General features: G+C 46.9%; 1 protein-coding gene and 1 long non-coding RNA gene across 3 annotated transcripts in view; one reads left to right on the forward strand and one right to left on the reverse strand.

Moving 5' to 3' along the window:
• MATN2 (matrilin 2) overlaps positions 1-25,567 on the reverse strand; it is a 137,124-nt gene that overhangs the window by 16,713 nt on the left and 94,844 nt on the right. For both annotated transcript variants that reach the window (XM_020288930.2, XM_020288932.2), the window contains exons 7-10: positions 20,737-20,859; positions 14,398-14,520; positions 10,686-10,808; positions 10,297-10,419 (exon numbers count right to left, since the gene is read on the reverse strand). In XM_020288930.2, coding sequence (XP_020144519.2) covers positions 10,297-10,419; positions 10,686-10,808; positions 14,398-14,520; positions 20,737-20,859 — 492 coding nt within the window. The remainder of the gene's footprint in view (positions 1-10,296; positions 10,420-10,685; positions 10,809-14,397; positions 14,521-20,736; positions 20,860-25,567) is intronic.
• The window catches only part of LOC105869872 (uncharacterized), a 31,934-nt gene continuing 20,959 nt past the window's right edge, over positions 14,593-25,567 (forward strand). The window contains exon 1 of the long non-coding RNA XR_001153321.3: positions 14,593-14,834. This is a non-coding gene — a long non-coding RNA (uncharacterized LOC105869872). The remainder of the gene's footprint in view (positions 14,835-25,567) is intronic.

A 25,567-nucleotide genomic window follows, 5' to 3' on the forward strand; every position in this document is an offset into this window, starting at 1 on the left:
CAGCACCTTACCCCTCAGTGAACATTTCAGACTAGAAAGCACGTCTATGGACAAAGATTCCTAATACATATAGGGCACATAAAAGTCTAACAATATAATCGTTTCTAAAGGGAAAATGAACAAAAGACATGACGAGACAATTTACAAAAGGAGAGATACAAATGACATGTAAATACTAGATAATACATTTAACTTCATTGGCTAGCACATAAAGTATATTATCAACTTATCTCCATATCTACTTACGTACGTATGTCTATATCACACTTAGGTAATCCATTTATTCAGTCAGTCAACAAATACTTCGTGAGTCCCTGTGATGAGCCAGGCACTGTTTTAGGCTCTGGAGATATAACAATGAGTGAAATAAAGTTCCTGCTTTTGTGAGGCTTACCTTTGGCAGTGGGCAGCAGGGGTGGGTGGGAGACAGACAACAGACAAACATATGACATGTGTGGGAAGAGTGCTATGGAGGGAGTGCGGGAGGCAGAGGAGAGAGTGGCTGCTGGGCTGGGGCAGGGCTGGGGAGGGGCTTGTCATATTTACACAGTGAAGTCAGATAAGGTGACAACAAGCAGAGCCCTGCAGAAAGAAAGTGAGGGGTGGTGTCTGAAAGAGCAGTACCAGCAAGAAAGAGCAGCATGTGCAAACTGCAGAGGCAGGAGCACGCTTAGCACTTTTCGGGAAAGGCAAGGAGACCAGCGTGACCAGAGCAACTTCTGGAGCCTGGCAGGGGATGTGGGCAGCAAGGTTGGTGGGGGCAGACCACGTGGGATTCCCAGGCAGGGGTCAGATCTGAGTAAGAAGGGCAGTCACTGGAGCGTTTTGAGCAGCGGAGTGACACAATCTTTTTTATTTATTTAAAATTAAAAAAAAAATTGTGTGTGTGTGTGTGTGTGTGTGTGTGTGTGTGTGTGTGTGTGTGTGTGTGTGAGACAGGGTCTCACTCTGTTACCCAAGCTGGAGTACAGTGGCACAATCACAGCACACAGCAACCTCCAACTCCTGGGCTCAAGTGATCCCCCTGCCTCAGGTTCCCAAGTAGCTGGGACTACAGGTGTGTGTCACCACATCCAGCTACTTTTTGTATTTTTTGCAGAGACAGGGCCTTGCTGTGTTGCCCAGGCTGGTCTCAAACTCCTGGATCGAGTGATCCTTCTGCCTTAGCCTCCCAAAGTGCTAGGACTACAGATGTGAGCCACCGTGCCTGGTCTGACTTTGTGTTTAAAGGATTGCTCTGCACAGAGTGGAGCACAGAGGGTTGGAAGCAGCCTTCTGCAAAGATCTTGGTGGCCCAGACAAGGCAGTGAGAAGTGGTCACACTGTGGCTAGATTTCTGATGGATTGACACAAAGAATCCCTCTGGCTAGGACAGAAGAGTCAAGGATGACTTGAGGTTGCCGGCCTGAGAGAGCAATTGAAGGATGGCACTGTCATCCATACAACTGGGTGACTTCTGGGGGACCAGAATATCTGGGACCCTGTGAAAACCAGGCTGCTATTTTAAAAGCTTGTGACTGAGGACAGGTGGGCAGTGACTTTTTATAAGAACCACACAAATTTCTGAAAATTAACTCAATCCTTTCTGATTGTATAGAATTTCTACAATGGATGTGAATTGATGTTACTAACTAAAGGCACCAAAGCACAAAGTGACCTTTATAATCAGGCACAAACCACACACTTCTTTTTATAAAGCATTTTGCAGTTTTTCCCTTTGGAGGGGGCACCCTCAGAACCACCTGTGGGCTAGTTAAGGGAGCTGTTGTTACACTCGTTTACTAGCTAGGGAAACTAAAGTTTGGGAACATTAATGGCTTGCCAAGACCAACTAACTGTTAATGAGAGGAAGAACCAGATTAAAAATGGAATCTTATGACAATAAATCCCATTTTTTTTCTTCCTACACTGCATTGCTATATTCTAAAGTAAGCTTTCAAACATGAAGGGAATTCTGCTTGCTTTTCTTTGGGCCAAAGCGCTGCCAAAATCTTTGAACAGCGGAAAAACGTTGTTAATTAAAATTATAGCTGTGGAAGAGACTGAAAGCGGCGTTGGACCCTCCTGCTTGCCCTGAACATGACTTACTTTTCCGGGCACATTCTAGGCTCATTATTAATGCAGAGCATTTCCCGATGGCTTGGGGGTTGTTCCTCACATAGAGTAAGAGTGGAAAGTACAATCGAGCGATCTGTAATACAGATGGCTGGCTGGCCATAGAAGGGAGCTTTTTCCCCCCCCCACCATGAATTTATAATAAGAATACTCCATTTTCCAAGGTAATAAAATACATACAGCTCTTTCAGGCCAGCCTTGTCAAGCCATAATTCAGACAGACCCCTCTGAGCACATCTTTCCTTCCTGGAGCGTCCCCTGGGCCCTGTGCTGGTCCCTTAGCTTCAGCTCAGGCTTTTATCTTGAAGGGGCTGGAGCGTCTCCCCCACACAGACCAGGGGCCACTGTCCCCAGGCTCTCCTGGGCCCTGGGTGCTGCTCTCCTCCGTCAGGGGCTGCTGAGCGGGAAGCCACGTGCCCACAGCAGCGTGTCTTTGCCCTTGGCCGCAGGCCAGCCCAGGAGCTCCCAGCCCAGTGTCTCGGTTCCTGTGGGCTCCCACGTTAGTAGCTCTTTGGCATGTTTGCTATGTGCATGCTTCTAAAGCATGCGGAGAATTTTGACTCTTAACCTTTCTCCTCCTCATTCCCTCAGAGCATCTGATCAAGAGAGAGTAGAGTAGGAGTAGATGAGTTCTGAATCTCAGATGATCATCAGAATCTCCTGCAGAGATGAAACAGGCACACAGTCCAAAAGCCAAACATACTAAAGGGCGAACTTTCTCTGCAGAGGAGTACCTGGCAGTGTCTATCAGTGTTACAAAGTGCACCTTTGACCCAGCAGCTTCCCTTCTGAAACTCTCTCCTACAGATGCCCTCGCACCATATGAAAAGATATACTTTCAAGTTATTCACAGCACAGTGTTGGTAATAATGGAAAGTGGGAAACAACCCAAGTGTCCAACAACAGGAAACTGGCTGAATAAATATTCCATACAATGGAGCATGGTGCAGCTATAAAAACAATGAGGAATTCCTCTCTGTAATGATATGAAGGCATCTCCAGGAAATATCATTGTGTGGGGGAAAAAAGTATAGAATGGGGCATTATAGTACACCATTTTTTTATGTATATAAGAAAGGGGAGAAAATAAAAATATATATTTGTATTTACTTTTATTCACATAAAGAAGCACTGGAAGGTGTAATAAATTAATAAGAATGGAGGCCAGGTGAGGTGGCTCATGCCTATAATCCCAGCACTTTGGGAGGCCAAGTCAAGAAGATTGAGGCCAGGAGTTCAGAAACTAGCCTGGGAAACATTGTGAGTGAGACCCCATCTTGACAAAAAATTTTAAAATTAGCCAGGTGTGGTGGTGTGCACCTGTAGTCCTAACTGCTCAGGAGACTGAGGCAGAAGGATTTCTTGAGCCCAGGAGTTTGAGGCTGCAGTGAGCTATGAGCATGACACTACACTCCAGCCTGGGTGACAGTGTGACCCTATCTCTTAAAAAACAAATTAAAAAGTAAGAATGGTATATTGCCGGGCGTGGTGGCTCACGCCTGTAATCCTAGCACTTTGGGAGGCCGAGGCGGGCGGATTGCTCAAGGTCAGGAGTTCGAAACCAGCCTGAGCGAGACCCCGTCTCTACCAAAAATAGAAAGAAATTAATTGACCAACTAAAAATATATATACAAAAAAAATTAGCTGGGCATGGTGGCGCATGCCTGTAGTCCCAGCTACTTGGGAGGCTGAGGCAGTAGGATCGCTGAGCCCCGGAGATTGAGGTTGCTGTGAGCCAGGCTGACGCCACGGCACTCACTCTAGCCTGGGCAACAAAGTGAGACTCTGTCTCAAAAAAAAAAAAAAAAAAAAAAAAAAGTAAGAATGGTATATTAGCTGTCTATTGCTGTGTGACAAGTTACCCCCAAATTTAGCAAACAGCAAACATTTATTATCTCACACAGTTTCTGACAGTTTGGAATCTGGGAGTGGCTTAGCCGGGCAGTTCTGGTTCAGGGTCTCTCGTGAGGCTGTGGGCATCCCAAGGCTCAGGAGAGCAGCAGAATCCACTTCCAGTCTCACAAGTGTATTTGCTGGCTGGCCTCAGATTCTCGCCGGCTGTTGGTTGGAGGCTTCGGTTCCTTGCCCTGCGGGCCTTTCTGCAAAACTGCTCACAACAGGGCTTCCCAGTACATTACAAATATTATTGCAACGGATCCCCTTGTGCATGTGGTCTGACATACAATGTGAGGGTCTATCTGAAAGATACACATGCAGGGATGGAACTGCCTAGGTCAAGAGTATAAAAGCTGATAAATATTTCCAAATTGTCCTCCAAAGAGGTGATTTCAATCTCTACTTTCACCAACAACGTAAGACAGTCTCTGTCTCTGTTTCTGATTCAGGGGCTCTGGGGTAATGCTTGGGCCTCTGGACTCTTTCAAAGCTGCACAGATGATTATGATGAACCATCAGGGCAGAGATGTTGGCAGTGGACATAATGCCTGGCACCTAACAGACCCCCAGGAAAGGCCTGTTGAACAAAAGGAAACATTTCCTCAGTTTTCCACTCCAAAGATTGAGGGTAATTAGCTCCACCTCACAGGGTTTTGTGCAGATGTTTTAAAGGCGAACCCCTGGGGTATGGATGCTGGCAGTCAGCCGGGCTCCTCACTCTCACGCCAGTCTTGCAGATGCGCAATTCGCATTTGTTCAGCCAAATGTCCAGTTTCCGCATGTCAAGGATGTCCTGGGTCACTTATGAGTTCAAGGAGCCTAACGTGGGAAGTTAGAGAACACCAAAGGTGAAAGCTCTAGCTGCTTTCTCTCCACCAAGTCTGGAAAGCAATTTGGAGTCAGCTTCTCCCCAGGGCCAAAGATACTCCCCCATAGGAAAGTGCTTCGGAGGTCCCTTAACAGGTGAAGAGAACCACCCCAACAAAGAGGTCATTCATCCAGCAGGTGTTTATGGAGCACTTATCTGGGCCAGGTACTATCCTTACTTGGGGTTGGAAGGGACCTTAGAAATGAACTAGTCCAACCCATTTATTTAGAGATGAGAAAAACGATGGTCAAGAATGGGAAGTGACTTTCCCAAGATCTCTTAACCTGCGGAGGTGACAGTCTTAGCTGTCCTGGCGGCAGAGGTGAGACTAGATCCAAATCCATCACCTCTGTGTCTTCTGGTTCAGTTGCACATCCATGAGTCATCTGAGCTCAACAGGGTGTGCTGATGGCCTGGTAGGTTCTCAGAAGACAAACTGAAACAGTTTTCTCAAGGGAGGCCTGCCTCCAGAAAGTTCCCTGGAACCCCACAGGGTGTCTCTCACCAGCCTCCCTCTTGCACCCAGGACATGAACTTCCTGTGGTTCACGCTCTGGCCCCTGGGCCTGCACATGCTGTTTCCAGCACCTTAGAAGCTCTTCCCCTCCATCTCTGGCCAGCTCACTCTTCTCGCTCCCCAGGTGTTGGATGGATCAAACATCTCTTTCTCTGGACTAGGGGAGGCTCCGGTGGCACCGCTCCTTCCGCCAGCTCGACTCTCCACAAGGAATGGACCATCCGTCTTTAATATCCTTCTTCCCTGAGAAACTTTAAACTCCGTCAGGGCACAAAACTGAATCTGTGTCAACTCTAGGGGTCCTCAGCATTCTGCACTGCAGGGACACAGTGAATGCGGTAGAGAATAAGAATAAATGGACCAAGAGCTTAAGGAAGTACCGAGACTAGAACCCAGAGAGGAGAGAGAGACAGACTGGATTAGGAGCCATCGATCGGTTAAATGAAACTGGTGAGAGGACTCTCGAGAAATCTCTTTCACACACGAGGAAGCAGGTCCACACATTTAGTCAAATCTTCATCATTAGGTGAGATTTTCAATTTGTGACCAGGATGATTAAAAGTTTCAGGATGTAGCACAGGTTTTTAGGGCCCATGTCTAGCAGCCGCACACATCTGGATTACACATCTGGTGAGTCACATACGTCTGTGGTGCAGTTCTGGGGTAAAGTGTTCCGGGGACTCGCACCTCTGCAGCGATGACAGACAGCACTCCTGTGTCTGGGCCCCGTGTAAGAGGTTGTTAAAAGCAACCCCGACCCCAGAGGGAGAAAGCCACAGCACCCGCCTGCCAAGAGGGTAACCAAAGGCTGACAGATAGAATTACACCATTTCCTGACTTTTCTCATAATAAAACTAGGAGCGGCCAGTCCTTTGCTAACTCTATATAGGCTTTTTCTCAGACAAACCCAGAAGCAGCTGAACCGAGATGTACTTTTCAAGGGCATCTCACACTGGGTAAGGGATCCTGAAGTCAGGGGACTCGGGGTCCAGTCCTGGCTCTGCCACTGACCCCCCACGGCCAGCTTTCAGGCATCGGTTTCTTCCCTACAGCTGTTTCCCATGAAAGAAAGGGAAAACCTGTGACAGCTTCCTTCTGTCCCAGAAAGACTTTAATGGGACTACAGGATCATGAGGGTGGTCTTCTCCCCTTACTCTCTGCTATGAATTGTGTCCCCCCAAATTTATATGCTGATGCCCTAACCCCTGAGGTGAGTCTCTGGGAAGTAATAAGGTGTAGATGAGGTCATGAGGGTTACACCCCTATCTGATAGGATTTGAGCCCTTATAGGAAGAGACACCAGAGAGCTTGCACTCTTGTGCTCTCTCACCCCACGCCCCCTGCCATGGGAGGACACAGCCAGATGCTGGCCGTGTGCAAGCCAGGAAGAGGCCCCTCACCAGAACCTGGCCACGCCCTGGTCTCAGACCTCTGGCCTCCAAAACTGTGAGAAATAAATTTCTGTGGTTAAGAAACAACACCCAGTCTATGTTATTTTGTTATGGCAGCCCAAGCAGACTAAGACATTCCCTTATCCGTGCTCAGGGCTGCTTCAGCCCTGGGAGGCCAAGCTCAGGGCCTCAGGCTGGGACAGGCCTTCGCAGATCCACTGTGGGAGCTGGATTAGAAGTATCCCCAGCCAGGATCCCCCAGTGCCCCATGGCTTGTGGCCCAGATCCCTGTCGGCACCCCCCATTTGCAGAGGGAGGGTCTCCCCTACGACTGCCCTTGGACCTTGAATCCAACTGCCTCCCAGGGTGGTGTGTCTCCAGGGCCTCTCCAAAGAGCGTAGGCCTGGCCCCAGGACATGGGTGTCCAGGCAGCTTTCAGGGAGCTACCTTGGCCTCCCTTGGTGCAAGGGAGCCTGATGGGGGGAGGTAGGACCCTAACAAGAGGTACCTTAGGGCTTACGGCCCTCGACAAGTTCACAAAGCACTTTGACGAAAGTCTCTCCCTGTGCCACAAGGTGACCCTCAAAGGAAGGCAGGAGTGACCATTCCATTTACAGATGAGCAGTCAGACTCAGAGAGGGTCGATTTTCTTGCCCAGTGTAGAAATGACAAGATTTAAACCCAGTCTTTGAGGCCCAGTTCAATACTCTCTCCACCCTGCCACACTGTTCCTCAGATCTGTGCAGAGAGAGGGTGAGGCTGGGCAGGGGAGCACTGCAGGGAGGTCCCAGCTGAGCCTGACCAGTGGGTAGGGGGAGGAAGTTCCCCATGGGGGGTGACATCAGGGTGGCCTGGGTTTCCACTGGCGGTGGGGGGGGTAGGATGTCCCCAGGTGGAGACAGGACAAGCTGGAAGCTGCAGGGCCTGCTCAGAGAACAGGGGACTCGCCACTTTGGCTGAAGAACTGGAGGCTTCAGGGAAGACCCAGGGTGGGGCTAAAGAGGTGGAGGAGGGGGTCTCCACACGCCAAATCGCGGAGTGAGAAGGTAATTTGTTCTGGGAGGCAAGGGAGACCCACTAAAGGTTATTGAGCAGGGAGCCAACACTGTGCCAGGAGCCACAGGGTAAAAAAACTAGAGGTCTTGGTCCATTCACTCTCCCACTCATTTTACCTCGGCCTCCAACCTCTGACCTCTGACCTTCAGGAGGTCACAGGCTAGTGGGCTGTGTGCTCCATGCACATTTGGCCTGTGGAGTCTTTCTTGGGGTTGGGATGCCCTTGTACAAGGTCTATCTCAGGGAAACCTCTAAAGAGAGGAGGAGGCCTCTCAGCTGCAGCTGGTAGAAGAGACCATTCTCCTCCCACCCCCAGTCTGGGCATCTAACTGCCGCAGCAGGACAGCTAGAGGGAGAATCCCCGGAATCAGTGCTTGGAGGTGAAGGGGCTGGCAGGAAGGGGGCATTGCTCCAGAGGCCAGACAGCCCCTAGGAGCCCATAATATCCTATTATGAGGACAGCAGTGCCCACTTCATCCCAGCACCTCAGGAACCTGGGCCTAGTTTCCATACTTCAGAGAACTTTCCAGAAGGTGAGCAGACAAGAAAACCCCACCACACACTATCAAGGCTGTAAGTACATGCTGCCTATACAAAGGGCCAAGAATAATACCCTCATCTGCTGAGCCAGGCCTGGCTGGCCCCCAGCAGGCTTTGCCAAAAAGGTGCAGTCACGCCATCTGGTTCTTGATCATCTGGCATAGAGCTGGGGAACACACATCCCAACCCCCAGTTAGCTGTGGCCACGCCGAAAACCTAGCCCGTTATTACAGGACGGGGCAGTCAGGCTGAATCATTCCAGGGCAGACAGAAAGTCTTCAATTAGGGGAATAGCTTAAAGCATTTGTATCAGCTAGTGAGTAAATGTGACTCTCACACACCATTCCCAAGGACAATTCTTCCCATCTGATTACTTCACACGTTCTCATATAGACATAACCATACATAAACAACAAAACTCACTATTAAGTGCATTGTGGGACATTTACTCCTGTAGATGGTGTCCCTGTGCCATTCGTTAGTCAAGAAACACACTTTAAATGAGAAATGGGCAGCATTTAAAAGTGGTAAAGGCATAACCCAGATGTGGACCTGGGCGGGAAAGGGGGCAGGCATAAAATTAAAAAGAGAAGGGGCTGCACGTGTTTGGAAGGGGCCACGAGAATTTCTTAGAGGTCCTGCGCCCCTCCTACAGTCAGTTCTTGACCCTCACAGTGAAGAGGTGGACAGAGAAAGGGCATGAATACTGTAAGATGACGGAGAATTAAAGCAAACCAACAAAATCCCTTGCAGCTGGCTCTGGGATGCAGCCAAATGCAGATGCAATTCGACACACCCGCCCTCTTTCTGCACCCCCAGTGCCCAGTGCCTCCCCGAGCTGGCTGCAGCGCCTGTCTAGAGGCAGCTGGGCAGGGAGCCACAAGCAAGCATGACATGGATAACCCATTTGCCGAGATTCAGGAATCTGTCCCAAACTAGGGAAATATTTTCTCACGGGCAGCATCGTTAGAGAGGCACGCCCAGCTGTGCAGCCGGCGCATCTGCCCATGTGAATGGATGATATAAAAAGGTGGATAAAGGTGTCCATAGTTGTATCAGTGGTTGGGGAATTTGGCCCTATAGCCAGAAAGACCAGCAGCATGTGGAAGGTAAATTATGGTCCTTTTCTTCCATTTTTGATCCTTTCTCTCAAAACGACTATTTTTCAAGTCTTTATCCTGGTCCACTTAGAAACCAGATTGCAGGGCAAAAAACAAAGCCTCGTTCTTCTGTGAAAGAGAGAAGGCGCTCTGGGAGCAGTGTTTTTTTTTTTTCCCTTAAATTAATGGAGGCAGGAGTTGAGACCAGCTGCAAGAAATATGTACCAGAAAATATCGCTGCCAGCCTCACCATGCACTCTCAGGCCATCTGGATCAGGGAGGGGGCAGAGTTTTCTCGGGAACCTCGCCTTCTCCTAGAACTGACTGTGGAATCGCACAGAGCAGAGTCGAAACCCACCACTTCAGAGCTGGTAATCTTAGGCTCATCACTTAATCTGAGCCACAGTTTCCCCATCTGTAGCTGGCACTCGATAGCGTGTGTGTTTAGCATGGTGCCCGGCATGTGGCCGGCAGTCAGCGAGGGGTCCGCATTGCCATTATTCACGAGCAGTGCCTGGGGTAGAGCAGGGAGGGCTAAGAACGAGGGCTCTGTCCAGCTTCAGAACGACGGGGAGGCAGACTGTGGGAACAGCAAAAAGCCACTTCAGGGAGTTGGGGAAGGAAGCTTGGGGGCAGGGGAGAAACAGCCACCAGGGCTCGAGAACAGCAAGAGATGCGGGGACACATATCCACAAGGGAAAGGGAAGCCTGGAGAGAGGACGCAGGAGCATGTGGATGCCAGCGGCGCACCCACACTCCCGCCCACGGAACGCCTGTGCCACGTCCTGCTTGTCCCGGGACCTCACACACTCACTTGCACACGTCTTCCCATCGCTGCGGAGCACGTGTCCCTCGGGACACTCACAGGCAAAGGATCTGTCCGTGTTGACGCAGGAGTATTCGCATCCGTGGTCGCTCAGCAGGCAATAATCCACCCCTGCAAAACCAAAGGCCAGGTGGCCCCCACAGCCTCCGCCAGTGAGGCCTCTGGGCTATGAAGGGAATCAAGTGACTGTCATGCTTACCACTGCCACCACACCCAGGCATGCAGTTCCCAGCTGACATCCCCACAGTCTCCCCGGAGCAGGGAAAAGGGCAGAGGAGAGGGGCCCACGCACGACCTGCGTCCTCTGCAATCATCACCCAGGTTCCACTCCTGGTGCAAACCTTTCCCTACAGGAGGAGTGAGGAGGAGGGACTCACGGGAGCAGGTCTTGAGGTCCTCATTGATGAGGAAGCCTTCTGAGCACTGGCAGACGAAGGACTCCTCCGTGTTCAGGCACAGCTGCTCACAGCCATGGTCCTGCTGCGCACAGTGGTCCACGCCTGCGTTTGTCACACACAGGAAGACACAGAGGAGACAAGGGGGCAACACTCCATCAGCAACCCGGATTGGAAAACAAAACCTTCTGGGAGGCACAAGGAGCCACGGCGAAGGTTTCATTCTGCCCCGTGCCACCTGCCTCTCTGGAAAACCAGCCTTGCTTGTTTGCTGGGCTTCCCATTTCTTTAAAGAGTAAACACAGACACCCCCAACGTCTGGGGAAAGCTATTGATGACAGCGGCACTCGGTGCCAGGGCCCGGGCACACAGGATCTGCAGTCTCAGGGCAACACCGAGGACAGGTGCGATTCCCATTTCACACACAGGAAAGTGGGGTGCAGGGAAGGTCAATGTGTTTGCCCAAAGCCACACAGCTGAGCAGTGCTTAAGACAGAGGGTTTGGGCCGGGCGAGGTGGCTCATGCCTGTAATCCTAGTACTCTGGGAGGCCAAGATGGGAGGATCGTTTGAGCTCAGGAGTTCGAGACCAGCCTGAGCAAGAGAGAGACCCCGTCTCTACTAAAAGTAGAAAGAAATTAATTGGCCAACTAAAATTGTATAGAAAAAAATAGCCGAGCATGGTGGTGCATGATTGTAGTCCCAGCTACTCTGGAGGCTGAGGCAGGAGGATTGCTTGAGCCCAGGAGTTTGAGGTTGCTGTAAGCTAGGCTGATGCCACAGCACTCACTCTAGCCTGGGCAACAAGAGAAAGAAAGGAAGGAAAGAAAGGAAAGGAAGGGAAGGAAGAAGGAAGGAAGGAAGGAAGGAAGGAAGGAAGGAAGGAAGGAAGGAAGGAAGGAAGGGAGGGAGGGAGGGAGGGAGGGAGGGAGGGAGGGAGGGAGGGAGGGAGGGAGGGAGGGAGGGAAAGAAAGAGAGAGAGAAAGAGAGAAAGAAAGAGAGAGAGAGAGTGAGTCTGGCACCAAAGCACATGGGTTCAAATCACATTTCCGCCACTTCCTAGCTACAGATGCTGGGCAGTCCCGGGGCCTCTCTGCACTGTTTTCTGACTTGAGAAATGGGGATCATGACAGCTGTTTTCTTACAGGAATGTGGTGAGAGTAAGAGGAGTTGACCCACGCAAAGCCCTCAGAACAGCAGCTGGCACACCGCAACCACTTAATGAATACTTACTATTATTACCAAGAAGTGCTGAGTAAGGATTAATTGTATGGTTTTCTAATTGAAAATGAAAAAGAAAAAGTGGTTTTTTTAAAGCCCGTTAATCGGAACATCCAGATTCAGAAGACAGGAACGGGCACTGAACGCCATCCTGGCACTGAGCGCCACGTGGCTGACCCTGGGCAGTGAGCATGAAGGCTGTGAACACACAGCTGCGGTGAATGGCGCCCACAGCCCAGCGGGCTGCCTCCCACATTTCCTGGTTGGAGAAAATGCACCCCCAGAGGCTGCACAGACACTGCAGGCCTTGTGCAGGGCCACCAAGTAGCCTGGGACCAGTGCCTTCTGGAACATTCCACTGGCAGATGCACTTACTGCAAACACTTGCAGGATCTTAGGAGCCACATGCCTGTGTTCACATCCTGGTTCTGCCATTTACTAGTAATGGGCCCCTGGGAAAGTGACTTAATCTTTTCGTGCCCCAGTTTCCCCATCTTCAAATAGGGACAAGAATGGAGATGACACACAGGGCTATTGTTAGGACAAAGTTGAGTCAGTGCATGGGAAGTGCCTGCAGAAAGAGCACATTTTGGCCTGGGGGTCCCTGAGGCCTCAGAAGACCCTGGCTTTCTCCAGGGACTACTAGACAGAGATGGCTTGGTTTATGCTTTCTTAGAGTTGACTAGATCCCAGAGAGAAAGGAGGGCCCCAGCCTCTTGTGGCTGGTCCCCTGAGCAATTCTAGGCTTCTAGGCATGCTGGGAGAGAGAGACAGGCAGGCATGTCCCCTGCTGGCCTAGGTGGGTTCAGCCAAGGCAACTTGGGAGACTAGCCTGCCTCGGGATACCTGCCAGGGCCATCAGCAAACAGACCCCACACTCCTGGAAAAGGCAGGATATGCATAGACCCATCGTCACCAGGATGTGTCCTTGTTGCATGGGAGACCTCCTGTTCCCCACCGGCTTTTCGTGAGGACTCAGAGACACCCAGAGGCAAACACACAGCGGGCTCTGGCTTCTGCACCAACCTTCTAGTTCAAAAGCCCTCTGGCCTCTGAGATCAGGGCTTTAGAAAGCCTAAGGAGGCATTCTGCCCCTCTGCAGACATTTTCCCAGGAAGGGGAACGCGTTTTCCCGGGGGCTGCTCTGGAGCTCCTACTTCATCTGTGAAACTTCCCTGCTGGCAGTTTAGGGCCCAAATGCTCAACAGCTGCACTGTTCTCCCTCACAATCCATCTCTGTCTCCAAAGCGGAGCAGATGTGGGGCTTGCTGGGCGGAAGCCTCACAAAGGGCCCCTTCTGTGCGGGCCATGTCACGGAGCCCTCGCCCAGTGTGCCAGGGGCGCGGGATACACCGCAGCCCTCATGGCTCCCGCCCTGCTGGCTGGGACCAGTGGAGACTGTGCCTCATAAAACACAATGGACCCGCCCAGCTGGCAGAGCCTGCAAGTTCCCATGCGTTTACATCACCAAGTGGACCTTTGTTATGGCTCTGACACAAGAAAATTAAGAAAAGCCTTCACAGAAGGCCCCACATTTCTCAGCTCTGCCCTCATATCAGCCTGTGTAGCACATTGCTTTCTGAGGTCTGTCCCTTCTGGCCTCTTGTCCTAGCCTGGAACCAGGGCTCCAGCCACTCTCATAGGCTCCATGGTAGGAACTGTTCCTCTCTTTTTTTTTTTTAACAGTGTCTCACGCTGTCACCCAGGCTAAACTGCAGTGGCACCATCATAGCTTATTGCAACCTCAAACTCCTGGGCTCAAGTGATCCTCCTGCCTCAGCCTCCCAAGTAGCTGGGACTACAGGCATGTGCTACCACACCCAGCTAATTTTTTCTATTTTTTGTAGAGACAGGTTCTCATTCTTGCTCAGGTTGGTCTGGAACTCCTGGCCTCAGGTGATCCTCCTGCCTCGGCCTCCCAAAGTGCTGGGATTACAGGCCTGAGCCACCTCACCTGCCCTAGAACTGTTCTTGATTGGACGTTTACCTGGCACCAGGCACCATGCTAAGAGATTAAAATGGTCCTGATTTCTCCCCATAAAAACCCTGAGGAATTAATACTATTATTAGTTTCCCTTTTTTTAAAAAAAAAAATAGATAGGAAATCAAAGCTAGAAGTTAAATAAGTTGACCACGGTCACACGTGCAGTATGTGGTAGAGCTTGGATTTGAATTCTGGCCCATTGACTTAGTAATTGCTCTCCACAGCAAATAATAATAATGGTTAATATTTATTGAGCGCATTTGCCCAGCAGCGCTGTTGTAAGTGCTTTACATGGATTAATCCTTTTAATCCTCACAACCCAACCTATGTGGTGGTGGGTAGTATGAACAGTCCCATTTTACGGATGATGAAACGGAGGTGGGGCAGGCTATCCTTAGGGACCCTCAGGAAGGCCAGGAGCTCCGGCAGGGCCTGGGTGCTGGGGAGCCCGCGGGGGTGGCCCCCGCCCGCCAGCGCCGGGCACACTCACGGCTGCAGGTCTTGCCGTTGGGGTCCAGGGTGTAGCCGCGGCGGCAGCGGCAGTAGGAGCCATCCTCCGTGTTGACGCACTCGTGCGCGCAGCCAGGTTTGTTCAGGGCGCAGTAGTTGATCCCTGCGGGGAGGAAGGGCAGTCCCCTCTTTAGATCCGGGCTTCTCTGGGGGCCCCACGAGCCCCAGTGGAGACAGCGCGTGGCTCTGCCTGCCGAGGCCACCGGGAACTGGCCATTCATCCGTTTATCCGCCACCCAGGCGCCAGGCCCTGAGCTGGATGCGCGGATGCGGTGGCCGGTAAGGCTGAGGGGCCCTGCCGCAAGGTCGTGCTGCAGAGGGGCAGAGAGGAGCGGGCGCCCCACCGAGTCCGAGTCCCCAGTCGGGGTGCCTTCCCGGAAGCTGACCGACTGCAGGCCGCAAGGAGGCTTTAAACAGGTAAAGGGGGCTGGAAGTAGCGCAGCGTGAGGACTCAGGGACAGCCAACACAAAGGCCTGGGGATGAGGGCACGGGGACATTTAGGGGCGTGCGGCTGGGGTGTGAGGACACAGATGGGGCTGGGAGGCGAAGGGATGGCAGGGCAGGGACCTGCAGGGAATGGAGCAGTGAAGGCAATAGACAGGCGGCTGGCGGTGGGACTGCTGGTGCAAGTTGCAAGGACAGGGTCGTGTTTGAAGACTCCGCCTGGAAGCCAGGCAGACTGCAGCAAATAAATATTCAGTACATAAGGCGCTCTACAGGACACAGAGAAAACAGCGCCTGCTCTCCTGGCGCTTGTTTGAAAGAGAGCCGGGTACCTGAAGTGTACCTCTGGGCTCCCCAGCAGCGGTCTTTTCCCCCTTGATGGCCAAAGAGCTAAGCGGAGGCTCAGTTAAGCTGACTTGATGGCCAAAGAGCTGAGAGCTGGGGTGAGGGCCACACTTCCCAGCCCATCCCCTTCCAGGAAAGATGGAAAAGCTAAGAAAATCCAATCAGTCTCTTCCTTGATCAGCAGTGTTCAAAGCACATACGGGGCTTCTGCCTGCAGCAGCATCTGACAGTGACGTCAGGCAGCACGATGCAGAATAAACAAAATCTGATCTCGCAAAACAGCCAGCTCTTTAGGGGAGTCAGGAAATGGCAGGCACATCAGGGAGGGTCCAAATGCTCAACCTTGCTCTGGCGAGATTGTGACAGCACCCGTACCATGAACCTGGATGGGACGTATCTCTGCCGCTGCCCAGGTTCCTGCAGCGCTGTCCTATGGTAAGTTCACCCCATCCAAGCTGTGCCTCTGCCAGGAGATGGAAGCTGCAGCATAACCAGCAGCCAATAAGCAATTCATTTCCTGGTAGAAAATGCTAAGACCACAAGATCCCACACACGGCAGTTACAAGGGGGATGGAAAACTGGAAAAGGACACAAAATGAGCTTGTGGAGGGCCTTTATGAGACTGGTGTTGAGGGAAAAGGTCACCTCCAACCTCACTGAATGACTGGGCTGCATTAGTTTAACTGCAGAGCATTGTTCTTTTTCTGGGAATGTGGCAGACACTGTTGGTTGTCTTGCCAACAACCATTACCCCAAGACCCCCAGGGCACGAATCATGGCTGGTCTAAACCAACCTGGCAACCACAGTTCTCCCTTGTCAGTGATTGGTCAAAGGATGGGAATATGCCCTAGTTCTGGCCAATGATACATAAGGAAAAATTTACTAGGGGCCCCTATGAAAAAATTTTGTTTCCTGAAAACACAAAGCTGCATGAAGAGAAGTGCTTTTCTCTGTCCTCCTTCCTTTCTGCCTTTGAGTCTAGTAGCGTGAGGGTATGATGCTTGGAGCTGCAGCAGCCATCTTGTAGCCATGAGGTGACAAGCATGAGGATGAAAAGTCAACATGCTTTTGCGGAGTAGAAAGACAGAAAGAGGCTGCATTCTTGATAATGTCACTGAGTCAACCCTGGGACAGCTAGCTTTGGACTTAGGTAAAAAGTAAATGTCCTTGTGACTTAAGACAGCATTGATTGGATTTTCTGTTAGCACCCTGATACAGCAGAAATGATCTGAAACCATAAAGTAATGAACTGAGAATCTACACCTTTTATTTTTACCATATATCTGCCCAAAAATTACTTGAGGAAGCTTAAATACACAAATGAGTTGAAGATATGACGCACAGCACCCTCTTGCTTCAGTGGCTCCTTATTGCCCTAGTTAACCTCTGTATGATCCAGTAATTCCACTTCTGGGTATATACACCCAAGTTCATAGCAGCATTATTCACAACAGCCAAAAGGTGGAAGCAACCTGAGTGTCCGCTGATGGATGAATGGATAAACAAAATATGGTGCATACATACAATGGGACATTATAAGGAAGGAAATTTGCACACATGCTACAACATGGATGAAGCCTGAGAACATTATGTTAAGTGATATAAGCCAGTCACGAAAGGACAAAAATATCGTGTGATTCCACCTATATGAAGCACCTAGAATAGTCAAACTCATAGAGACAGAAAGTAGATTGGTGGCTGCCAGGGAGTGGGGGAGGAAATGAGGAGTTATTGTTTAATGGGTACAGAGTTTCAGTTTAGGGTGATGAAAAAGTTCTGGAGATTGAAGGTGGTGATGGTTGTACAACAATATTAATATACTTAATGCCACTGAATTATACGCTGAAAATGGTTAAAATGGTAAATTTTATGTTCTATATATTTTATAACAAAAAGCCACCATTGTCTTTAAGGAAGATTTACATATACATATTTCAAAACATGTTGTACAAAATGTATATAATTTTTGTCAATTAAAAAAATAAATACCAAGAATATGTACAACTATGATATATCAGTTTAAGAAAATTATCAAAAAAGGGCTGGGCACGGTGGCTCATGCCTGTAATCCCAGCACTTTGGGAAGCCAAGGCAGGAGGATTCCTTGAAGCCAGGGGTTTGAGGTTGCAGTGAGCTATGATCATGCCACTGTACTCCAGCCTACACAACAGAGTAAGACCTTGTCTCTAAAAAAACAAACAAAAATACCTAAAAAAAAGGGAAAAAAACCAATATTTTAAATATATATATTTTTTAAAAGATTTACACAAAAAATAATTCAACGGAAAACATTTAGAACCTTAAAGAGGTTATCACTCAGCAATCTAGCAAACAGCAATTCAAAATTTACTCTTCCCAATGTTTCTTTTTAGCCGAGGTTTAACCATAGCTCTTGGCCTTCTCTCCACACTGTGTCATATTTCCCACACAATACGTGTGTGTTACTTATTCACTGACTCATTTACTCCTTTCCTGAGTACCCAGTATTCATCCCATACCTGGCTAACTCTCCTCACAAACTGTGAAGTGTCACACATGGCCTAACCTTGGACACAAGTGTATCTGGTAAGGCCCAGAGTGCCCGGGGCAGATGGCAGGACTTTATGAGTGCCAATGCATGAAAGAACTGAGTGGGTAAGACGAAAACGTGAAGGATTAGTGACCTCAGGCAGTACACTTCGGTGCCAGCAGCATGCACAGATGATAAGTTTCAGAGAAACTGGAGGGGCGACAGAATGTTCAAGCAAAAAGTCCTGCTCCTTCAGTTTAGGAAATCCAGGTCCAGAGAAGTAGAAAGTAGCTGCTCAAGGTCACACAGCCAATATGAGTGACATCTCCAAGCCTGGCACATCTCTTGGCTTCCTGGGTCAGTCCAACCTGTGGATTTCACACCGGTTTTTAGAGTGGCCTATCTCCAGCCACAGGGAGCACCCACCGTGGCGCCAGGATCATGAATCATGGAGTCCAGCACTCACGTCTGATTCAGCCCTGGGGCTCCATGCACCCAGGCGGCCACGCCAGCCTCTTAATAACTGACACTGTGACAGTGCCTTACGCTGACAGTGGCACTATCCAGGAGGAGAAATTGTGTCCAGATAAGAAGCAAGAACAAATCCTGGCCATGAGTCTTCTCTTTTGTAGGATTCTGCCTTGAGTTTTTTTTTTTTTCCCCAGTTTAATTTGGATGACATAAAATTCCTTTGAAAAAAGATTTCTTATTAGATTTGAAAATAGCCAACATCCATCAACCTCCTATTAACTGTAAATGGCTGTACCCTGAGGTCGAGATTTGCAATGCTCAGATCACTCGAGAGACCTCAGACTCCTAAGAACAAACTCCAGATTTTAAACCCAATTCTTGGCTCCCCTCATCCACATAATGGTCCAGAGAGACAGTGAGCACTCGCTTCCATTTGCAGCTGTCTGCCTAATGGACTGAGCACAAGCATTAAGTCAAGGGCAGCTCCAAGAGGCTGGCCTCAGGAGTCAGGGCTGGGTCCACAGCAAAGACAATGGAAAATGTAACGATGAGGCAGGATGTTGAGAGAAGGGCTGATGAGGACACTGGGTTTTAGGAACAAATTTCATTTTTTTTGGATGAAAATGTAGGGCACCTGGTTAACGAGGTGCTATACCCACTGAATATACATGCACAAGCATTAGGGTATCTGGTCTTGGGCCACAGATTGCAAACAGGCCCATCTGGGGGCTAATTTGTGGTGGGAACCACTCCCACATGGTCACGAGTTTTGACTTGCTCTTCTGTTCTCAGCCTCGCTCCTCCCTTGGTAATGGCGCCTGCACTGCGTTGAACCCTTCTCTTATCCCAAGTGCCTCTCCAGGTTGTTGAGGGAGTGGCAGAGGGCGTGGAGGGAGTGGCAGAGGTCGAGGGACTCAGAGGATTGGTAAGAGATGCAGAGCTTCCAGAAAATTCTCCTCCAACAATGGCCACATGCCTAACTTTTCCTCCCCCCGCCCCCATCAGTAACACAGGAAGAAGCTTGCAGCCGAAATGAGCATCTAAGCTGAACCAGATCTACTCATCATCGCCCACATAAGAGCTTTGGGTCCTCAAATGAGTACACCTGTGAGTGATTATCCCCGGGTGCAGCCAGCCCCTCACACACTCACCCCTAGCTAAAGGTGTAAATGACAGAGAGAGGAGTGGCCAGGCCAGAAAAATTGGCCCTCCGATGCATCGCAGGCATGTGTGGTCTAATGGAAAATATCCCATCTAATTGTTTTCACATTCTGAATGCTTGCAATTAAAATTCCAATTTAATGCTTGAACATTTCCAGAGTTTGTATCTAGGCAAGGCAGGGGGAATTATGTTTTATAAGAGAGGTTCAGTTTCAAAATATGGGCTGTGCAACCATCTGCCACTATACAGAGCATAACACTTATTAGAATGAGCGTACAAGTTAATCTGTGCTATAAGCAGAATGTGACTCGTCTGGATTCCGTTATGTAACCTACAGTGCTTTTCATAAGAGATATATGGTGAAAGCTTTGCAAACACAGTCCTGCCATGCAGACCACTGCTGTATATATCGCCAGGAAGAAGTGGGTGAAGGAGCATACGTCCCTTATTGGAAGCTCCAGAGACTTCTGTGAATGACCTGGTCAGCTGACCCTGAACAATTCAGTGTGCGTAAGTGTGGACTAAGGCAAGACTTTTTGAGAAAAAAATTCACAACTTGCATGCCTTGAAAAGGCCATTTTTCTAACAAGATCGAGGAATTAAAATAATAGTTGCAATTTTTCCAGGATGACACATCTCAGATTCATTGACTCATTCATTCATCCATTCAACAAACATTGTGCTGCACCTATGTATGCCAAGTACTCTTTGAGTTACTGAGGATTCAACAGTGAGAAAAAGACAATCATCTCTGTCCTCGTGGGCCATCCATTCTAGCAGTCTCTCAGAAACAGTCTGGCGTAAAGAGGTGCTGTCTGGGGTCCATGCTCAGATTCTGGTCATACCCCTTGACGTGCCAGATGACAGGCATTTGAGATGCTCTGCACATTTCTCAATACCATCCTGCGGACACTCTGTACCCCTTGAATGCTGCTGGGAAGCCCCAGAGTCTCATTTATTTTCTTCTTTCCCATCAAAGAGGATAGAGTTGCAATTTACCCCCTTTAGCACCCATCAGCTGTCTTATCTTGTAGGACTGGAAGAAACCAGCTTCTTTTACCTCCCATCCCTGGGCACACTCTTTTCTCTTCCAAATACACACTGTGGGGGTGAGGAGGAGGGAGACTGCACCCTCATTTCAGATAGTTGGGACTTTGCTAAATGTATCCAATGTCCAGACTCAGTCTATTCAATCTTGAAAAATCATCCCCGTAATGGGATCTAATGGATCTAATGGACCAAAAGGTAAAAATTAAGGGCAGAATAATGTTAGTATACACAAATGCTGAGTATAAGTACATCTTGCTGAAGATTGCAGGGAAAGGAAAACTAAATGGAGAAGCACTTAGTGGAACGAACCCTTCTCCAACTCCCAGTGTGACTTACTTTTGCAGGTTTTCTTATCTGGGCTCAGGGTAAAGCCTTTTAGGCATCGGCAGAAATAGGAATTATCTGTGTTAACACACTCGTGCTGACATCCATGATTAGGTGAGGCACAGTAGTCTATCTCTGGAAAGAAAGAAAAATCATCAAATGACAAAATAATAAAGCTAGCAAGTGAAAACCAGGGGTTTTCAGTCTTAATTTTTCCTAAACAGGTAAAATCCCATGTCTTAAAAACATATGCTACAAAAGGAACCTCTCAATTATGATATTCCCATGTTTAAGTATATAGTCTCCCAGTAAGAGAAACTTCTTGACATAGTACAAAATGTTCACGCAACAAATGAATTTGTGAACATGCTTTCCTTGTCTTGGTTCATGTGAGAGCCACTAAAATGAAAATGGGTGGTTGTTTGCCAGATTACAGGCTTGGAAGAAAGAGCTTAGCTGAGTGGTTTATGGGATTTATACAATTAAAGCAATTTCACTTTCTCAAAGTCAAACGCCAAACCACTTAAACCCCTCAAGCAATTGGATACAAAATCATATCCTGGGAAATATAAGATCTAGGAATGATAAGCATAAATATTCTGAGTTTAAAACAGTTCCTCATAACCTCACTTGACTCAGATGCACATAAATAGGATTTTTCATCTCAAGATTCACAGTCAGGGAATATGATCTCTAGGAATACACTAACTTAAACCAAAAATTCAGAAGAAAATCGTTTCATGAAATTTGTTATAATGGGAAATTTTACTTGTATAAGTATTTTTAAATATGGAAAGAGACTGTTCTATTGAAGTGTCTGAGCAAAGTATTTTCCCACAGTGGAACTGGGATGCATTGCTTGAAATAAGTGGCCACTTATGGGCCCTTAAAAGAAATCTTTGTTTTGATGAGAATTTTTATTGTTTTAAGGAACATTTGAGCTACATAAATGATTTTCATAGCGAAAGATTTGGTATAAATGAGTTTTCCCAGTTTATACAAAAAAAAAAAAAATAATAACCTGAGTAAGAGAAAGGCATACAATATTCATGAAAGGAATAATATTGAGTAAATGCTGATTTTTCCCAATTCAAAGTCATAGAAATTTTAAACATATACAAAAATGGACAGAATAATAAATCCATGTTCATATCAGCCACCTTCAAGAGAATCTGCTCTTCTTCCACCTGTACTCCCACTCCCCGTATTAAGATCCTATATTACTTTGACGCAAACCCCAGACATTATATCATTTTGCCCATAAATATTTCATTATGTATCTTTAAAAGACTAGGACTCCTTTTTAAAAATATAACTGCAATACCATGGTTCCATATAAAAGCATTTTTTAAAACTTTTTATTTGGAAACTATTTCAAACTTACAAAAAGTTACAAACATAAAAATAGTACAAGAAACATCTATATACTCTTTGTACTGATTCACTTATTGTTAACATTTGTATGACCCATTTGTATGACCATTTAGTCATCTCTTGGAACTCTTTGAGAGTAAGTTACATACATCCTGCTCCTTTTCCCTTCCTTTTCCAGCATGTGCTTCCTAAGAGAAGGGATGTTCTCTTATATAACGACAGTGTAGTTATTAATGTAAACTTCATAAATTTATACTGATACTTTCATTTAATCTATCATCCATATTCTTCTCTTGTCAGTTGATATAATACTATTTTTATAGCATTTTCCATCCTCCAACATAGGATCCAGTCTAGGGTCAGAGATTGTATTTAGTTTTCATATCTGCTTAGCCTCTTTTAATCCGGAACCATGCTGTCTAATGTGGCTATTTAAATTTAAATTCATTAAAATTATTAATAAATAATGTCAAAAATTCAGTTCTTCAGTCGCACTGGCTGCATCTCAAGTGCTCAATAGCCACAGGTGGCTCCTGACTACTGTTTGTATGGTGCAGATAGAACATTTCCATCAGCACTCAGTGCTCTGTTGGATAGCAGTGGTCTAGAACATTTCCACAGCCTCTCTTTCTGTTTTTTAACAGGCATTTTTTTTAAATTTAATTTTATGTTTTGGAGACAGAGTCTGACTCTGTTGCCTGGGCTAGAGTGCCGTGGCATCAGCCTAGCTCACAGCAACCTCAAACTCCTGGGCTCAAGTGATCCTCCTCCCTCAGCCTCCCAAGTAGCTGGGACCACAGGCATGCACCACCATGCTTGGCTAATTTTTTCTATGTATTTTTAGTTGTCCAGCTAATTTCTTTCTATTTTTTTTAGTAGAGATGGGGTCTCGCTCTTGCTCAGGCTGGTCTCGAACTCCTGAGCTCAAAGGATCTGCCCAACTCAGCCTCCCAGAGTGCTTGGATTACAGGTGTCAGCCACTGCGCCCAGCCTTGACAGGCATTTTTGAAAAATACAATCTCCCTACTTGTTTTTAGTTTTTTGAGGTATAATTGACAAAAAACAAACTGCATATATTTAAGATGAACCATTTGATGAATTTTGCATAAATATACTCCCATGAAACCATCACCACAATCAAAATAATGAACAAATGCATTACTCTCAAAAGTTTCCTCATGCCCTGTTCTAATTCATCTTCTCCACTCTCTAAAGTCCCAAGTAACCATCAATCTGTGATTTGTCAGGATAAATCAGTTTGCATTTTCTAGAATTTTGTACAAATGAAATCATAATAGTACATATTCTTTTTGGTCTGCCTTCTTTCTTTCATTCAGCATGATTATTTTGAGATTCATCCATGTTCATGTGTGTGTCAATAGTTTGTTTCTTTTTATTGCAGAGTAGCATTTCATTATATGGTTATAACACAATGTGTTTATCCATTCACCTATTGATGGGCATTTGAGATCTTTCCAGTTTGGGGCTATCACAAATAAAGGAGCTATAAACATTCATGTACAAGTTTTTGTGTGGAAATATGCTTTCATAGCTCTTGAGTAAATATCTAGTAGAATGGGTTGGTCATATGGTAGATGCATGCTTAGCTACTTAAATATTCCCATGAGTGTTTAGTTTATGAGAGTTCCAATTGCTCCACATCCTCACCAACCCTTGGTAATTTTAGCCATTCTGGTAGGTATGGAGTGTTTATCTCATTATTATTTCACTTTGCATTTTCCTAATGACTAATGTGGTTGAATACATTTTCATATGGTATTTCCATCTCCATATATCCTTTCATGCAGTGTCTGTTCAAATTTTTTGCCCATTTTCATTGGATTGTTTGTCTCATTATAAAGAGTTCATTATATATTCTAAATACAAATCCTTTGTTGGATATACACTTTGTAAATATATTCTCCCAGTCTGTGGCTTGCCTTTTCATTTTAGTAGTAGTGTCTGTCTTTTCAAGAACAAGAACAAGAACAATATATGCTGTCTTCAGGAAACACATCTAACCTGCAAGGATGCATATAGACTAAAAGGAAAAGGGTGGAGATAAGTATTCCAGGCAAGTGGAAGCCAAAAGAAGCCTGGCGTGGCAGTTCTAATTTCAGACGATTTAGTTTTTAAAGCAACAAAAGTAGTGAAAGACAAAGAGGGTCATTATATAATGGTGAAGGGCACACTTCAACAAGAAGAGATAACAATTTTAAATATATATGCACCCAACTTAGGTGCACCCAGTTTCATAAAGCAAACCTTACTAGATCTAAGCAAATGGATTAATAGCAACTCCATAATCACCAGAGATTTCAACACCCCACTGACGGCACAAGACAGATCCTCCAAACAGAAAATTAATAAAGAAATAATGGACTTAAACAAAACCTTGGAACAACTGGTTCTGACTGACATCTAGAGGACATTCTACCCAAAATCCACTGAATATACATTCTTCTCATCAGCTCACGGGACATTCTCTAAGATTGACCATATCCTAGGACACAAAGTAAATCTCAAAAAATTAAAAAAAATAGAAATCATACCATGTACCTTCTCAGATCACAGTGGAATAAAACTAGAAATCAACCCTAACAGAAACCCACATTTCTACACAAAAACGTGGAAATTAAACAACCTCCTACTAAATGATTACTTCATAAATGAAGAAATCAAGATGGAAATAAAAAAATTCTATACTCCTACACTGCTGGTGGGACTGCAAATTAGTTCAACCTCTGTGGAAAGCAATATGGAGATACCGTAAAGCGATACAAGTGAATCTACCATTTGATCCAGCAATCCCATTGCTGGGCATCTGCCCAAAAGATCCAATGACACTCTACATAAAAGACACCTGCACTCGAATGTTTATAGCAGCACAATTCATAATTGCAAGGCTGTGGAAACAGCCCAAGTGCCCATCAATCCAAGAATGGATTAATGAAATGTGGTATGTGTATACCATGGAGTACTATTCAGCTCTAAGAAACAATGGTGATATAGCACATCTTGTGTTTTCCTGGTTAGAGCTGGAACCCATACTATTTTTTTTTTTTTTTCTCTAACTGCACAAATGGGGAAGGAACCCATACTATTAAGTGAAGTTTCCAAGAATGGAAAAACAAGCACCACATATACTCACCAGCAAATTGTATTAACTGAACAACACCTAAGTGGTCACATAGGTACCGCAGTAATAGGGTATTGGGCAGGTGGGAGGGGGGCGGGTATATACATATATAATGAGTGAAATGTGCACCATCTGGGGGATGGTCATGCTGGAGACTCAGACTTGGGGGGGGAGGGAGGGAAATGGGCATTTATTGAAACCTTAAAATCTGTACCCCCATAATATGCTGAAATAAAAAAAATTTAAATTTAAATTTAAAAAAATGTCAAATAAATAAACGAAGATAAAAGTGAAAAAAAAAAAGAACTAGTTTTCTACAATGAACCTATA

The sequence above is a fragment of the Microcebus murinus genome, chromosome 7 (assembly GCF_040939455.1).
Source record: "Microcebus murinus isolate Inina chromosome 7, M.murinus_Inina_mat1.0, whole genome shotgun sequence".
NCBI lineage: Eukaryota > Metazoa > Chordata > Mammalia > Primates > Cheirogaleidae > Microcebus > Microcebus murinus.